This window comes from Dermacentor variabilis, chromosome 10, assembly GCF_050947875.1.
Source record: "Dermacentor variabilis isolate Ectoservices chromosome 10, ASM5094787v1, whole genome shotgun sequence".
NCBI classification, from domain to species: Eukaryota; Metazoa; Arthropoda; class Arachnida; order Ixodida; family Ixodidae; genus Dermacentor; species Dermacentor variabilis.
The window spans coordinates 84,146,349-84,164,460 of NC_134577.1; the positions used below are offsets into that span (position 1 = coordinate 84,146,349).

At 45.7% G+C, this 18,112-nt stretch overlaps 1 protein-coding gene across 2 annotated transcripts in view; it reads left to right on the plus strand.

The window, feature by feature from the left end:
- LOC142560752 (multiple PDZ domain protein-like) overlaps positions 1-18,112 on the plus strand; it is a 311,252-nt gene that overhangs the window by 73,970 nt on the left and 219,170 nt on the right. For both annotated transcript variants that reach the window (XM_075673072.1, XM_075673073.1), the window contains exons 13-15: positions 6,051-6,264; positions 9,305-9,591; positions 12,968-13,237. In XM_075673072.1, the coding sequence (XP_075529187.1) occupies positions 6,051-6,264; positions 9,305-9,591; positions 12,968-13,237 (771 nt within the window). The remainder of the gene's footprint in view (positions 1-6,050; positions 6,265-9,304; positions 9,592-12,967; positions 13,238-18,112) is intronic.

Below are 18,112 nucleotides of genomic sequence, written 5' to 3' on the forward strand. Positions count from 1 at the left end.
TCTTTCTCTGATGCCAGCATGGATGCTTATATAATGAATGCAGTCGAACCCACTTACAAGAATATTCCAAGTGCCAAGAAAGCTCCAGTGTTATAACTGATCTGTGAAAAAAAAGAAAAAAAAAAAACCCACGGAAGACTGATATTAAAGCAATTTACTTTGACAGAAAGAAGTACAGTGGAACCCACTTATTACATTACCGATTTTAACCCTTTCAGGGACAATGACGTAAATATAGTGCGCCGCGAACAAGCCCAAATTGGTTGTTGCCGTATATTTACGCCGGCGTCTGTACGTTTAAAAAGTGCACCAATTTCATAATTTTTTCTTTCCTGGCATGTGCTGCCACTGTGCGAGAATACAGGGAACTTTTTCTCGCACCTCCCTCTCGGTTTTCGTTGCATGGTTTGTTTGCTCCGGCGCATCTATATACTACCGCTTGCGCGGGCAGGCGGCAGTTTGTTTGGGTTTTGTTCCGAGGGCGGTTTAGGCGTTTTGCACCCGCAAAACTGATGGCTATGTTGGTATTAATCCCTTAAAGGGTGACCGCCTATTACTCGCTCGTTTGTTGCTCACAGGTGTACACATATGCGAAGGATGCCGCCGTGAATGGGTTTCTTTCCTTTCTTTCCTTATATTTTTTTTTTTGAGACTCGTGAAGACTAATCGCCTCTGGTTGGCGATCAGATCAAGATTAGTGCAAGTTTGTCACACGTCTTGCTTTTTTGACGGGCACACAACCACACAGTTTTCTTGAGTGCGCTCACCTACGCAGTTCGATTACGCTACGGACGTAAATATTTGTGTGAGAGCAGGAACATTTGAGACTTGCGAAATATTCTTGTGCGTGCATTTTCTAAGCCTTGAACTGCTATGTGTATAACAATGCATCAAATCTTTAATCTTATAAGCTTATTTCCCTTTTTATTGTTGTTATTAATGAATAAACAGTACATATATACCAACGCAAAATATATTCTTCGGAGTTTACAGTCACCCTAGGAAAATTACGGTACATTTTTTTCCAAATGCAGTAAAACCTCGTTAATTTGGACTTATCGGGACCGAAAAATATATTTGAATTAAGCGGTTTTTCGAATAAACCGAACACAAAAAAATGCAATCCAGGCAAAAAGTTTCACTGCAGGAATGCGCTACCTTTATTTGTCTATCTTTGGAATACTTAATGTAATCAGAGATGTTGGTTTGCAAAGTCCTGTAGTTCGAGGCTCCAAGGGTCATGTTTTCTAGTTGGCCAACTACATGCAGCGTTTGAGAATTTCCACCATGGCACTCAACAAAACTGCGAATAACGTTCAGCAATCCGGTAACTTCGCCAAGAGCAGGTGCTCGGGAGGGCTTGTTAGCGTCGTCGTCGTCGCTGTCACCGCACATGGTCACATCACCGGTAGCTTCACTCTCCAAGTCTGAGTAGCCCGTTTGTTGATCATTTTCAGAGTTCAGATACTCGGCGAAGCCGGCTGCACCGGATTCGCTATCCTCTGCGCAGAGTGAATTGATGTGGTCGCAATACTCGGCTCCTTCTTCATGAAGTGCACATGAATGGTCAGCAACAGCATCGACGGTGCTTTCCTTCAAGAAGCCATCGTGTTCAAAACACCGCATGATCAAAGTGGGTTCCACTTGCTTCCATGCATACACAATAAGACATATGGCCCTGAGGAGGCCGATGGAGTACTCCTTGCTGTTGTCGTAACAAAGGAGCATGCGCTTGAGCAGGTGGTGGCGGTAAATCTTCCTCACGTGGTGAATGATGCCTTGGTCCATTGGTTGCGATGTCGACGTGGTGTTCGGAGGAAGAAATACCGTTGTGATAGCTTTCAGATGTGGGTTGTCACCATGCGCCGGGCAATTATCAACAACAAAGAGCACATTCCTGCCTGTGGCTCGGTCAAGCTGCCGAACGTAATCTTCAAATGTTGCGCCTGTGATGCAGGCTTTTGTTGCGCCGGTAGATGAGCTCATCCCTTGGCGGCAGCCGTGCATCTTTGAAGCAGCGAGGCTTCCCACCCTTTCGAACTACGAGTAGCGGCAGCTTGTGTTTACCGCACATATTCACGCCGAACAGAATGGTAATTCTTTCCTTGCACTGCTTTCAACCCTTGACCACGGTGTACTTCTCTGCGAACGTTTTTGTGGGCAGCATCTTGTAAAAAAGGGCTGCTTCGTCAAGGTTGTACACATCGTCTGCACCATGCTCGCTAAGCGTGGAGCCAATGAGAGCGTCATCGACGACGCTCTCGTTTGCGCTGCCGCTCTTGCCACAGACGGCTACAAAGGTCAAATTATTGCGCTCTTTAAAACGGCTGAACCATCCATTGCTACGCTTGAACTCTTCGTGCCCAAGTTGTAAAGCCAAGTCGTTGGCCTTCTCCCGCAGTACCGTTCCATTGATGGGAAGGTGGGCTGCGTTTGCTTTCTGCAGCCAGCGAAGTAAAGCCGATTCCACATCTTGGTACGTGGGAGCCTGGCCTCGCAACCGCTTCGAAGAATATGTCTTGCTGTAGGCCTCCAGTACCTTTGACTTGTTCTTCAATATTGTGGACAACGTCGAGAGGAGCACGCTGTGCCTTTCAGCCGACTCGGTCTTGAAACACGTGTTCTTACCCACTTCTTGAATCAAGCAGAACTTCTGCTGCAGCATTAAAGTCTTATACGTTGGCATCTTCACTCACTGGCACTTTTGCACAGTTCAGAAAATAAAAAACACCACGCTAGCTGCTACACCCCTAACCAGTGCTCACAAAGAAACAGTGCAGACCGGGGTTGCACGCCCACAGGCGTCGCCGGAGGCGCAAAGAGAGAATGGGCGAACGGCAGCCAGTGGCAGCAGCACGGAATATGCGCTGACGCTGCAATCGCTGCGGCAGCGAGGAGCGTGAGGAGTGGGCAATGAGAGCGCGTGACAAAAACCAGTATGCCCGCTGCATTGCAGTGAAGCACGTCTTCTCCTCTGCAGGCGCACATTTCGGTGGTGCGCGGGGCGTACTGTGGGCTGATTTTTGTGCTAGCAGTACTACGGTTTGGGTACTTCGTCTATAAATAATCATGATTGCTATGGTGGTGTCGTCTCGTGACTCCGAATGGCCGTCGTTTCGAACTCCGGATTGTGTTGATTCATTTAAATATTTAGGTGTTACTTTAGGCAGTCACTTGCACTGGAGAGAACAAATTAGCGTTGTCTGTAGAAAACTCGCTTTCAGCTGTTACACACTGGTCCGTGCCCGGCAATATTTTCCTCGTGCTTTGCTTCGTTGCATATACTTTTCTTTGTTTCATACCCACATGAGCTATGGTTGTGAAATATGGGGCCTAACATATAACACTTACTTAACACCTATAGTGCAGTTGCAAAAACGTGCCCCAAGAATAATAACATTTTCCTCTGTTCATCACCCAAGTAGCATTCTGTTTACTGACCTTCGTATTCTTTCTTTCACGGCATTAAGAAATTATAAGATCACTTGTTTAGTTCACAAAATACTCAACACCAACTTTCCCTTACCCAACACCATATTTAACTTCCCACATGCAAACACCAGGCAAGCAACTAACTTTAACTTAAACCTTCCTTATTGCAGCAATGTATACTTTGAACGATTATTAGAGTTCTTTGGCGCTATAACTTGGAACACTGTGCCTGTGGAAATAAAAGTAACCAGAAATTTTGATCTTGTATGTAAACACTTCTTCTTGTCTAGCCAAACGTAATAGCTCTTCCCTAAAAAAAAAGTACTTGTTCATGTAAAAAATGTTCTCACTCATTGAGCAGATATGTATTTGGTTGACCTGTATATGTACTTTTGTGTATTGGACCAGCTACTAGCCACATAGGCTATTGGTCCAACTACTTTTGTACGCATTACTTGACTTGTTTAAATAAAGCTCACTTTTTGATTGATTGATTGGCTTGCGGTGAAATAGGGATCTGTAATTGCCGCATAGCACCCCGAATCTTTGAATTAACCGGGTTGGCCTAGGCCGCCAGGTCGAACTATCTGGTCAAATTTACATTGTGAAATACGGGACCACAGAAAACGTTTGAATTATCAGGGATTTCGAATTAATAGAGTTTGAATTAACAAGGTTTTACTGTATATTGTTATAAGTGGTTTCGACTGTATAGTATGTATTGACGAACTTGTCGGGCCCAGTTTGACTTTGTTATGTAATGAGGTTCAACCAGATTGACTGCAATATTATTGTAAAATATGCAGCAGTACAGAATTCGAGAAGTGAAAGGTAATGGGCCTTGCATTGATTTTGTTGTATTGCTGACTAACGCAGTCCCAGGACATCGTGTGCAAATAGTATCATGCACCGCAATATTGGTGACAGCAACTGTCTATTGCCTTGAAGCAGTACTGACCTGCCATTTTCGTGTTCTCATTGCTTGAAAAGCCTAAAAAAATACTGGCAAGCATTGAAGCAACGTAATCAATTTACTATCATACTTGTTTCTGTGAACAAGTTTTGGCTTCGGCACTCAAGAGCAGCGGATATGTCATGACGTTATGTACCCTGGCTTGCCCTGTTTCCATGATCGCTGCAACTGCCACACACACAAGTGCAGCTAGGAGCAATGCACACAGCGCTTTTATCTTTGAACGAGCAGATTATCGTACCTAACCTCTTTGATACAAGACATCATCAAATATTGCTGCGTGTCGACATCATGATTGTGCCGACGACGTCAGGTCTGGTGTTCGGAGACCAGAGTTAGCATAACTAAATACATCTTGCAGGTGTTTCTCAGCATTCATACTTGCTTATTGTCATTCTGTTACGTGCTAGAAGTGTCTAGCAGAGTTCCAACAACTTTAAGGATGCAAGTTAGTACTCCTCCTGTAGAAACTCGTTGGCATCGTAGGAAGGAACAGGAAGACAGTGGTCAGGTGCAGTTATGCACTCGTGATAAATAAAGAAAAATACCTTAGTTCTCTTGAACAGACGATGCTGGTTCTGTCTCGTTCGTAAAGAAAGGGGCCAACAACTGCCTAGAATGTGTCGTCAGATGTTGGTGAAAATGAAAAGACTGGGACTTATAGTGGTGGAATCGTGCGTGGTGTTCACAGTCAAAGTAGAAATTATAATTTTAAACTGTCGCAGAAAGACGCCAAGAATGGTATGTGGCACGAACTGGGGATGAAACCTTGGTGGTAGAGGTGTATTCATTAGAAGGCCTTATATAACATATGGTGAACTCGCCAACCACATGGTGCCGGATTGTGTAGGAGGGTGTGAAGAGGGAACAGCGTGCCTCTGTTTCGCTCATGTGGCCCAGACTGGTTGCGCTAGCTGACATGACAGGCGCCAGCTGCAAGTGATTGCCAAGGAGGTGTGTCAGAGAGAAGCAGGGGATGCATTCGGACTTATAGGAGATGAAGAAAAAAGAAGTAAGTTAAGGGATTGGCAGTTCAAGATCGGGACACGTCACTTAAGAATTTAAAGGGGCCCTGAAACACTTTTCTACTTAATCATACAATGGCTTCATCATTAAAGGATGTTACCTTGTGAAACTCCTGCCATGAACATTTTTTGAATCCTTCAAGTATAAGTCGAGTTGGAGATAGTTATCGCACCGATGCACGACTTCGTCTCTCCTTTCGTATCCACTAATGGGATGGGAGCTACAGGGAAATGATGGCAAGGGGGTGAGGCCCCGTCAAAAAGTTTTCGTCTTCACGACTCTACTTCCGGTTCAGCTTTGTGCATCGCTCTCTTGACATGAGGTGGCTACTGGAGCTGCCTCACGTTGCAACTGCCCTGGAGCTTCGTCACCCACAGAGAACAATTGGAGCATGCGGGTGTCAGTGGCCAGAGGGTTCACTGTGGCACCCTGTGGCAGCTACGGTATCTACGTTACGTAGCATGCCAATGCGATCTCCGAGACCACGCTCAGCAGACGCTGCTGTGTGTAGACTGGAAGTGCAAAGGTGAAATAATTTGATGAAATGTTTGGTGATTGTAGTAGGGTGCCCTGCTTGCTTATTATTATTTTTCTTTTGTGTGTGTGTGTGTGTGTGCAGGTGAATGGGCAGCAGCTGCTGGGTCTGCACCATCGCGAGGTGGTGGGTGCCCTGAAGCAGCTGCCCCTGCATGTGCGGTTGGTGTGTGCCCGTCCCTTGCCCCCGCCCCTTCCCCTGCACGGACCACCACCAATGAGCAGCGCCCGGCGATCACCCTCGCGGGCCGCCTCCGACGAGCCAGACCCCTTTGCGTGTGATGATGTCAGCTACATGGGTGAGTCTCGGATCACCTTTGCACAGTCTGTCTACGCGGCATAGATGAGAAATACTGTTGTTAATTTTATGTTGCAGTCGAATATAAAACACAAGCCGTGCTTGTGGAGTTGGCAACAGTGTACCGTCAGAGCCAATGTACATGAAATGTTTACTGGAGCTCTACAGTCGTACCAGTTGCTAAGCTCACCATGGCCCGTATTTCAAAATCCCGTGCACAGTAATTGGTAAACAGCGGGGGGTTTAGTTGACTGAAGACCAACTAGGACTTGAAGAATGTTGCTTCTTAAAGTCAAGGATTCTGTGTAAACCGTCCCAAAATTTGTTGACTGTGGCTACCACTGCCTTGCAGGATAGCTCAACACAATAAAGCATGCATGCCGTATTGACTCGTGTAACTATTTTTCTGAATTCCTACTGGGTGCTTTGCACGAGGCAGGCTTAGAGATACTCACTGAAGACTCAACTGCGTTTAGATTGCGATGCAACATAATGCAACCATTGGCGTGTGACTACGAACACATATTCATTTGCCGACCAGTTTCAGACACGGACAGTGCCGCAAACATGGCCGAATAATTGGGCGGCGTGAAAATGGGAATTGTGGCAATGAAATCTTCCCATTCTTTTTTAGAGCACCAGCACATCAGAAAATTCATTTGCAGACTTTTGCTCAGTGTTGTACTTCAATAAAATGATGTTTACTTTAAATTTCATGATGGGTAAGGCTGCAGGTGCAGCCCTGTGTGCATCGTAGGTCATTGCAGAGTGCCGACACCTCACAACTTTGATGCTCCCCGCTGTCAGTTTAGGCTGTGCTGTGCAAAATCAGTATAAAGCTCTATCGCCTTTATGGCCACGTGCAAACTTATCCTTCCCAGTAAGCAAGCACACAAACTTATCGGCAGACGTTCACGGTAGTTGTCAGCTCTACTACTACTACTACTACTACTACTACTACTATTACTACTACTACTACTACTACTACTACTACTACTACTACTACTACTACTACTACTACTACTACTACTGTCAAATATAATTCAAGGATTTTTTCCCTCTGAAGCTGGTGAAATAGTGAAGTTGCCCTAAATACCAATGGGGTTTTCAGTTTAATGGTGGGCCATACTGCATGTAGTGTCAATCTTCTATTTCCTTAGAAAGTATTGTTTGCTGTTTTATTCCCGGAAACGGGAGGGTTTATTAACTTTATGGCAAGTGGTTTCTGTGGGTTAGCGTCAGCTCGTTATAAGGCCAATCAGGCTACAGGCAGAAGTGGGGAATGCGCATCACGTCACTCGGGACCGCTCCACATGGTGCCAGAATGGCACCAGTAATATTCCTGATCTATCACTTTCACATAACTTGGCATCATGAACACGCCGGCATCTACGGGCAACAGCGTTACTGGTACTGTTCCAGGACAGTGTGCTTGGCAATGGGTCAGCGGATGGATCTTAATGCAAGACTTGAAGCCCATCGTCCGAGAAGTTCATAACCGGTTCTGGACATGCGTATCGCTGACACTGCTAAAGTTTAAAGCGTAATAAACCTTGGACATTCTCCCTTAGAAAACTGAAACTGAACCATGAAAAAGCTAAACTGTCACGCCTTTTAGCTGTTGCCCCACCAGTGACATGCTCCATCACGAGAATGAAGCGAGTGTCTTTGGGAAGCTGCGAGCTTGCTGCAACTCAACGCTATGACTCGGATCCTCGCCTTGCTTGGTTGCAGTGTGCGGACTGATTGTGCCTTTCAGTTCGCCACTCTTATGCAAGGCCACAACAAATTGACAGCAAGCAGGCAGACAAGTGGGTGCAAGCAATGATTGACAGAAAGAAGGGAGGAAGAATAAGCAGTTGAACCCTGCCAGCGTAATCACTCGACGCAGCTGGGTGAAGAAGCTAGTGCAAGCGGCGCTGCTCTTGTTGCTGAGGCAACCTGTGTGCAGAGGGGCGGAAACAGGGATGGAAAGTACTAAGACTCCCCTACAATCCTAAATGCAGGTGAAGTTTAGTGGAACCTGCGTGGTCCCCAGCAGATGCGAAGCAACTGACCACGGTGGTGGTCAGACCTGTGACACAGCAGAGGGTGCTAAACAAGACCGGGGTAGTCGGAGAAGTATGGGGGAGGCCTTTGCCCTGCAGTGTGTGTAGCCAGACTGCTGCTGCTGCTGCCGCCGCCGACGTGCCATTTGCTCTCCTCGTTCATGGAGCAAATAGACCGTGTCTGAATTGCGCCTCTAGCGAAGGCTCCTTCTGAGTAACCAACACCGATCTCAAAGGCCGATCTCCCAATCTCACCAATCTCTTGTTGGTCATGTGCGCCTCAAGAGAAAATAGGTCATGGCCTCCATGTTGTCAAATATTGTGGCCATGACATATTTTCAGCTTTTGCAATTGCCTATGGCTCTGGGCATAAATTTTTACACCACGTTTGGGGCTCTGGTTGCACTATTTGATGTTACCATGGTAGGCGCATCGCAACGTGCAGAGACATGTTTGACTCGTGAGTGGAAAAAAATGGGCAGGTAGAGAGTAGTAGTTTCCCCACAATAAGTGCCGGTCCTGGGAGTGACATCAGGGCTTCTCCTGCAAGATATTGTACAATCCAGTACAACCACAAGCCATGTGCCATGGTTTGATGATGCCATTAATTGGAAGTCCCCAGGGCCACAATCTTCTGCTTTCACTTTTTTGATGGTATATATTGAAGTTGCACATAAGCTATAGTAACCTTTGGGTAGTGACTTGTCTCTGGTATTTTTCATAATCGAGATTTTGACATGTCCAGTGTCCAAACTAGGACACAAGGCATGTGACAAAACACAGTGCTTCGTCCCTTATCCTCTCTTGTGTCCCTACTTCTACTTTCACTCTGTTAGTTTAATTATGTCCAACCAACCATCCCAAACCTGCACCCTGCTTAGTATTAATATATTGTTATTTGGCACTCGAAACAAAACTCGTAGTTCTAGCATAAGAGCATTTCTTTTGTTTGCGTGTAAACACTCCCCGGTTCGCCCGTTCTGTGCTCTGCAGGTATGGCGCAGAGCCCTCTGGCGCAGCGACCCTCGTCGTCGTCGTCAGCATCCCCGCCGCCACCCCTGTTGTCAGGCTCGCTGCCCGCCCTGGTCAAGGCCAAGTCGGATGGATCGCTGGCCCAGTCGGACTGGGAGGAGGGCTTGCCCGGCGGGGGCCCCCTGGTCAAGCTGCGGTCGCGTTCCCTCGAGCCCCTGACGGGCCTCGCCATGTGGAGCAGTGAGCCCCACGTTGTCGAGCTGCTCAAGGGGGATCGGGGCCTTGGCTTCAGCATCCTCGACTACCAGGCAAGTTCTCCACCATTGCTGTGCACGGTTTGTCGACCAGCAATGGACAAATAGTTGATCGTCCCCAGGGTATATTTTCAGGGCAAATAGTTAATGATTTTAGCGTGGGATGCTTGGCTGACTATGTTAAAGAATTTGACATGTCGGTTCTGGCATCACTGCATCATGATAATGCTCCCCATCAGTATGCTTAGTCGCCGGGTGTTAGTCACAAAACGGCACTGCTGTAGTTGCACAATCCCTGTACTTAAACAATCTTAGTATGGTCGACTTCCCTCCTTTCCACAAAAATTGAAACTGATGATAAAAAGTCATTACAGCAGTTCCTACAACATCCAGTGATACGTTGCACACTGCTTGGGCAAGCTCACCGAGTGCAATTTGTAGCCTTTCCACCAATACTGACCGACATCTACAGCAATGTTTATAGCTTTCCAAGGAAACTTAGTAAACATCTGCTGGGCTCGTGTTAACTAAACTTCTCTTACTTAAGAGAGTTTCCTCATTGACCAACTTTCTGGCTCCAGCCACAGTCAATAGTGATTGGCATGATAAGCTATCGGGGTGGTGGCCAATCAGAGCAGTCACTTACAAAGGGAATTTGCATGAGCATAGGTACTCATGTGCAGTGTCATCCGCTCTGAGGGGAAACGCATGAGCACGTGGCCGCGCTCCGTGGAGCACCACATGCGGCCGCTGGATGAACTGCTTGCACATGCGCATTGCGAGCTAAAGGAGGGGCCTGCAGCGTGTCGTCTGCTACTGTGAAGGCGCGCACGAAACCGCGCCTGATTCTGGCGTCATAAATTTGCTTACATCACAGTGCAGCATGCCCGGCGGAAAGTTTTTCGTATCATCGTATGTAAATCGCTGGCTGTTATAGCTTGTCGCTGAACAAACTGCTCAAAAGAGTAAAGAAGTGCTTGTAGAATACTTGCTACATGACATGTTGCGCATTTGTGAGGGACATCTTGGCGTTTTTCGTGACTGTGTTTATGACTTGTCTAAGGTCAGAGGAGCTGAGGCGCATGTTACAGCACGAACGTTTCGTACAAAGTTTTCGTCGCCCCTTTTCCTTGCATGAACGGTCTTTCTCGCTGTCTTCCTTGGCTTAGTGTATGCTCCCTGCTCGGCCAATTCATTTACTGTTGAATCACAAACTGCGAACACACACAACTTCGCTGCTATAACAATGCAACCGCACCATCTTAATGAACGAATGGCTAAGTTGTGTTGAGCGGCAAAACGACCTAACACGAAAACAGACATTAACACGCACTACATGTGTCACTGAATAACCTCAGGAAAATTTTTGACTGCGTCGCTTTTCCCTATTTAACACATCGCAGCGCTACTGGTAAAAAGTTGGACTGAGCAGTGCCAATATTTGTTAGGAGTTGATTAGGTAATTTGAGACGAGTGGCACATAGGCGTACCCACCATGCATACGACATGCCGTCAATAATGCGTGTCAGATAATGCGTAAGCATTATTTCCAGTCCCTCATCTTGCACTCAGGTCGATGCAATGTGCTGCAAGTATTGCAATTACCTGTTGCAATTATCAAATTGGTGAACCTAGTGGAAATTAATCTGAGCTTGGATGAAGTGATGTAATATGACTTAATCTTCATTACCCTTAAAAATCCTGATTGTACTTAATGTAATCGTAATTATTCTTAATTAGGCTTAGGCCATCTTAGTTACACCTAGTTATTCATGATTAACATTAACCAAATTATTGTTAATCAATCATAATTAGGTGTGATTGTTAAGTATACTTAACTAATCTTAATTAAGCTTAATTAATGAAACATTTATTGCTGTTGATTAGGCTAGTTATATTATCCTAGATTATTTTTAATTGACCTCGTGGTTACTTCGTTAGTAATCAGTAGGGGTGTGCAGACAACAAAATTTTCGAACATAAATCAAACACGCATGCTTAGCTTCGAATGTCAAATCGAATATCGAATAAGGATATGCACATGCATTTATTAGCAAGTTGTGTCAATTTCTTATGTTGGAACACTGTAATTGCATTGTCAATGTTAAAAGCTAGACTAGCAAGCCGTTATACTGCAACATTGTGTATTTGGCTCATGTTAACCTGGAAAATTTAGTAATTCCCACTAGCTGACCTCGCCAGCTTCTGCCTTATTACACTGCATCAAATGCCCGTAAACTCGGAGGCATTTGACCCTGTTCCGATCGTCACTCATCGCTTTTGCTGTCAAGCAGTAAGCTTAAAATTGGGGGAGGGGGAGCTGAAAAAAGAAAAAGAAAGCCAAAGCGCACTCCCGCTGTTCGCAAACCCATGCCCCTTGCTACTGGGAGGCTGGCTTTCCCACAAAGCTTAGACGTTCAATGGCTAAGTGTCTTTTACAGGCGAAGTTTCGCTAGCAGCATGAAATTCAGCACTAAATCGCCCCAATATTCTTAGTTTAGGTAGAAACAAATGCTAAAAACCGTGTTTGCTCTCGCACTGCCAGCAATGTATTCGATTTGATTCGGATATTTGTATCTAACTGATTATTTGAACATTGTCGGATACCTTCTTATTAATCAAATACAAATATTAAAAAAATATAATATTCTATAATAATCGAATATTCACACGCCCCAATAATTAGTAGTGATGAGTAATCAATTTCCATCAGCTCTTTTTGTCCTTTATTAGTCTTAAGGAGTCTTATTTAGTCTTAATTCTTCATAATTAATCTTATTAGTTTTGAACATTAATTACTCCTAATGCCTCTTCAGTACTTGCTATATATAGCCATAATCATAAATCTCAGTAGTCATACATAGTCATAAAGCATTCTGATATATACCACTATGGGACCTCATGTACTATACCTATGAAGTGCATCGTGTCTCATGTTATAGACAAACGAACGAACAGATTTTCTATGGAAGTATAGCTCTATAATGTCCACGCATTAAAAAAATTTTTCTCAGACTACTTGTTCGCCACTTGAAGCAGTTTGTTGTGCCATGTGCCATAAAACATTCAGTGCTTTGCAAAGGCTTACACGAAAAACGGGAATTCATGCACGGCGATGCAAACAAAGCTACGGTGCCAGTATCAGGTGAGGCTTTGCGCCTGCCGCCAGAGTAGCAGATGACTTGCCGTAGGTGCCACCTCTGGCTCTAAACTCAGCTACACGAGTAGCTGTCCTGGTGACCGCGTGTGGCGCACAACGGAGCGCGGCTACGTGCTCGCCTGTTTTTCCTAAGAGTGGACAACCCTGTACAGCTGTTACCAACTACATTTCTGTCACTCACCTTGAAGGCCTCTTACGTCTTGCGGCCACTGTGATTACGGGAGGTTATGAGCAGCAGTCGTTACACTTTCCACTGCCTTCTGTTCTCAGGACCCAATGAACCCAAGCGAGACGGTGATCGTCATCCGCAGCCTGGTGCCCGGCGGTGTGGCCCAGCAGGACGGTCGGCTCATCCCGGGCGACCGGCTGCTCTTCGTCAACGACGTGCCGCTGCAGCACGCGGGACTCGATGCCGCTGTGCAGGCCCTCAAGGGGGCGCCCCGGGGCATCGTGCGCATCGGTGTCGCCAAGCCGCTGCCCCTGCCGCCACCAGACTCCATGGGCAGCAGCGCGCCCGTGTCGTCTGCTTCCTGTACGCAGGTGGGTGGCGCTGGGGGCCACCATCTCCGAAGGCCGCCCCTCCTCAAGGCTGAGAGCTTCTGAGCCGCAGCGGCACGGCTTGTCCTCTTCCTCCTCCTCCTCCTCTTCTCGTCGGCCGTCACTGGCATTGGCTTACAAAATATGCCTGGATTGAGCGGTTCGGTAGAGAGTTATAGCAGACTGGGAGCCCTGTTCCAGCATGGTGTGCCATGAAATTGTTTACGAAGATTGCTGGATGGAATACTGACTGAGGAATGGGAACAGTGCAGAAGTAAAATTAAAAAAAAAAAGAAGGATGACACACATCCTTGTGTGTTGTCTGTTTGTTTCATCCATCCAATTTTTGCGCTGTTCCCATTAAAGGTAAACGAATTGGCCGAAACCTTGAGGCATCTTATAAATATTAGTGGAGGTGTTTTCACAAATGACTGATATGGAAGATCATCCAGCTTTAGAAGGTTTGGAAGGACATGGATGTTTTCTTTTTGTCTTTTTTACTTGGTGAGGTGGCTTCAATTGCACTCATGGCTTCTTGAAATATTGACCTTATTGAAGTTGAGCATATTTTAATCACAAGTTACTTTCTACATAGTATGCTTGACTTCCTTTCGTACGACTTTAACAAGTCTTACAAAAGTACTTCAAATTATCTTGCGTTCAAAGTAAATAGTATTTTAAAATGCGAAGGTGTCATTTGAGACTTTATCGGTGCATTCAAATTAAAATGTGGTTTATCGTAGGTGGGGCTGAATTAATGGAAGTTGACTGTACACTGGTTGATATATCAGACTATTGTATCCATGGCCAGCACTGCTTCTCCACCATTACTTGGATTTCACATTGTAAATGATTACGGTCTTCACTTTCTTAGCTTCCTGAAAGTTGTGTGTAGAATTGGCACCGTTAATATGGTAAACATGCAGTTACATTAAGGAAAGGTTGCACTGTAAACCAATGAACAAAATGGAGCCGTAAAGTTAATGAACAAAAGCCACACAACATGCTTTCAACGAAGGTTGTGGGCAAGTAACGAAGGCACCATCCGTGATTCGCATTGTAGTTGAAGGATTGTAGCACTGTAATGCCCTCGGGTAGTGTGCTGCTAGGGGCAGTGTGCTAATACGCACTGTTGACTTTGACTTGCCCACTGCTAATGCACTCAATGTAGAACGCGGGCAACGTGCCATGCCGAGACTGAATGCCCACTCTGCTATAACTTTGCAATAGGAATCTGACCAGATCTGGTAGTTGTTTGCTGCATGTGGTAAGCAAGGTGCATCCATTCACGGCACAAAGTGGAAGTGGCAAAGCGCCGCTGCTGATTTTAAACACAGGGTTTGACAAGATGCCAAGCTCTGGTACGTACAGTACTACTCTTGTCTGCTCTATTGTCACTCTGAACGATGCACCTAACATATTAGTACAGTGGGTTCACATTAATCCTTGAATTGGTGTCCCAGTAATGAAGTCGTCAATTTAAAGGCATACATGAAACAACATTTTTGACATTTGGAGATACCTTTAGATTTTGTTTCTAGTATACACTCGTTGAAAGGGCTTACATGTGGCAGAAGGAGACTAAAGTGCACTAAGGGTACGTCATACGTTACCTTGTTTTTCGCTTCTTCTTCTTCTTATTTTGCATAGTTAGTAGACAGCAAATATGTTATGTATGCATGTTTTAATTTTTAATGTTTGTCAACTTTGGCAATTTTTGTCTAACATTCTTAGACTCAATATCAGAAGACTGCTTCCATCTGTTTGTTGACTTGACCTCTCGTTCTTGAATGCCATAAATATTCTTCCAGTTCAGCAGTTGCCTGATGAGAGCATTTCTGTGTTACACGTGTATTTGAACAGGGAAATCAGAGTGGGCCCTAAGCTGAAGCTGCCTTTCGAACCAGACGTTTATGAAGTCCATTGTTGCGTTGTTCTGAGTATTTTTGTGCTGTGAATGTGTAAGCTCTGCTTACCTCAGAATATTGGAATGAGCGAGTAGAAAAGACGTGCTGGCCATGGGAATCCAGTTGCACTGACATACGACAGTTTACGCAGTGGTCACAACAGCGAGGTCATCTTGTGCACTATTTAGGCAGTTTCCCGTGCATGCACTTGTAGTCTGTGTGCTTGCTTTTTGCCAGATTATTTTGAACCCTGATCAAGGCATTCTGGAATTTGGCAGCTGACCCAGGAGTTTTTCTCCCTGCAGTTAAAGGAAACTATTTAGGATTGCTCTCTCATGGGCAGACATGAAGTTCATGAAAGTTACTCAAAGGGGATTGCAGAATTCTTGCGCAGACTGCTTATTCTCTTCTCTTTTTCTTTCTTGTGACATCTCACATCAGCTTCAATCCTTTAAAGGGACACTAAAGGCAAACGGCAAGTCTAAGCTGGCTAGCCCATTTGCTTGCTGTCTCGGAAAGCTCTCTCCGTTTGTTCTGTGTTAGTGAATGACCTTCATTTGCTGATAAACACGTCTTTTTGAAGGCACCTGATAACTCCAGCAAACAGGAAGGTACGCCATCCATACATTGAGGCAGCGCAGGGGGCTCTGTGTGCCAGTGATCTCTGAAGCCATGTTCTGGCAGGCACTGCCGCTCCCAATGAGTTGGAAGGCAGCACAGAGAGGGCGCCACACTACCGTACCTAACCTTTCCAGACTGGTGCGAAGAGGTAGCAACAACAAATTCTGCCGAACAATCCCAAGAAATTTGGCCAAGGCACATTCTGTGCCATGTTTGTACGGAGCACAATTATTTGCACTGTATTGGCCACTGGCAAGGCGTTTCCAGATGACACACACCGCTGGTAGCTGGTTCTGAATTTCGTAACTGGTGGAGCGACTCCACTTTTGCATTTTCTTGCCTTTCTGTTAGTCGTTTGTGGAAGCTCTGCTTCATCAGTGTCACTGGCACATTTGTTTATTTCGGATAATCAATCTGTCTATTTGGAGTTAATCTTTGCATTTAGTGTCCCTTTAAGAGAGCCCTAATGCTGATCGAGAAGCACACTCTTCACAGAGTGAGCTTGAAGATGTGCTTGTGTGCTTTTCGGCAGAAAACGTATGTTGCGCTGGCTTCTTGATGCCGAATATTCTTAGCCTGTCGGATCATGTGGTGGCTTCTTACCAGCATCAATGAACCTCGGCAGATTCAACTGCTAAAGCTTTTGACAGCAGCTGTTGATTGCGCCTATGTGGTGTTGAGGTTCGCCTTGGAGGGTGTGCGAGGAGGAGGCCCGTTTCCTCAAATTCTGCAAGGAGAGGTTTGTGTGCACTAGGGGCTTCCGCTTCAGTATTATGACTGCACTGGAACTGCGCTGAGAGCGTTCCGGGGCAGTGGCCGGGGAGCGTTGAAGAAAAATTTTTTAAATGAGAAAGCACTTGAAGCTTAGCAACAGTGTTTTAGGAGTACATGGTGGCTAAGCCGTAATCTAAAGCTGATGCATCATAAGCAGTTGCTGCCAAAAGCTCAAGTTGCAGCGTTCAAGAGTTCTGGTCAGAAATGCGGCAGCACTCTTGAAAGGAAAAGCTGCAGTCTTAGGTTCAAACTTTATTTGCCTATTGAATACGTGGATGGGGGGGGGGGAAGGGGGAGGGGTAGCCGTAGAAAACAAAACTGCTTAGGCAGCTTGACAAGTTCTTCAGCATATTTTGTATGGTCAGCAGTCGGCAGCAAAATGGGCATAAATGCAGGTAGATGATCTGATATCAGTAGCATGTCATTGTACATCGCTTGAACTAATCAGAAAACAGCAGCAGTTTCTGCAGGTTACTAATTCCCTGTGATGAACAACAGAATGCAGACAAGGCCTAACAGGACAATTATGATAAGTTTTAACAGCATATGCGTGCTCTGATAAAACACGAGTGCAGCAAAAGCAAGCAGGCAAGCTTTCTTCACACATGTGGACAAGCATGAAGAGATATTGAAACCATATGACAAAACTTGTGTCTGCTTTATTCTGTGGACTCAGAAAACGAGCTCTACTGTAAGAAATGTGGGTAGCCTTCAAGTTCATCAGCTGGAGCACCGTCGGTGGTATGGGTGGCTCAAAGGAGCTAGCAAACGGTGGCATTTTAAAGCGAAGTTTTCTTTGCAAGCTGTCCCAGATTTTTGCTGACTGTGGCTGCAGCTGGGTGCTGCTGCTCTTTCTGAATATCCGACCCACAGGATAGCACTCGTGTATTGAATTAGTTTACACATAGCCATCGGTACTACTACCCATGCACATATGCTGGTTTCTGGTTGTGGTCCTTACGAAATTGCACAGTGAAACGACAGACAGATTAAATATTTTCACTGTAATAGATATACACACGACTGCACAATTCCTTTATTAAAGCAAGGCTTTCTATGGCTTCTTCCCAGCACCTGCTCGGTCGGCTTCTTGCCGAGTAAGGCAGGCCAATCCCGAAGATGCTGCAGTAGTAAACTGCATCGATCCCCGGAGTCGTGTAATGAAAGCTGGGTTGATTGTCGAGACAGTGTAATCCATAGTTACATGGGTTACGCAGTTAGGGGTTACGCGGTTATGTGGTGGGGTCTCTGCATCTTGCCGTCTTGTCAGACAGGCAAGTAATCGCTATGCTGGGAAATGCGGTGCATGTGATTACAGCATTTTCAGCATTTAATTGGCCGCTTCACGAAAGCCTCGTTTCACATAGATTTTGAAATGTGCGTTGAACCTGCATAACTTCTTTCTTTTTTTGTCACTGTGTGGTTCTAGAACACTGTTGCTGTGCTCATGACATGGGAAACGGGCAAAGCAGACTGTTTCCACTGTCTGCTGCTACGTCACGTGTGAGACTTCTGTCAGTAGAGCTTTGGTGTCTTTGACTGGGATCTGGCTCCGACGGGGAGTGACAGGGTCGGA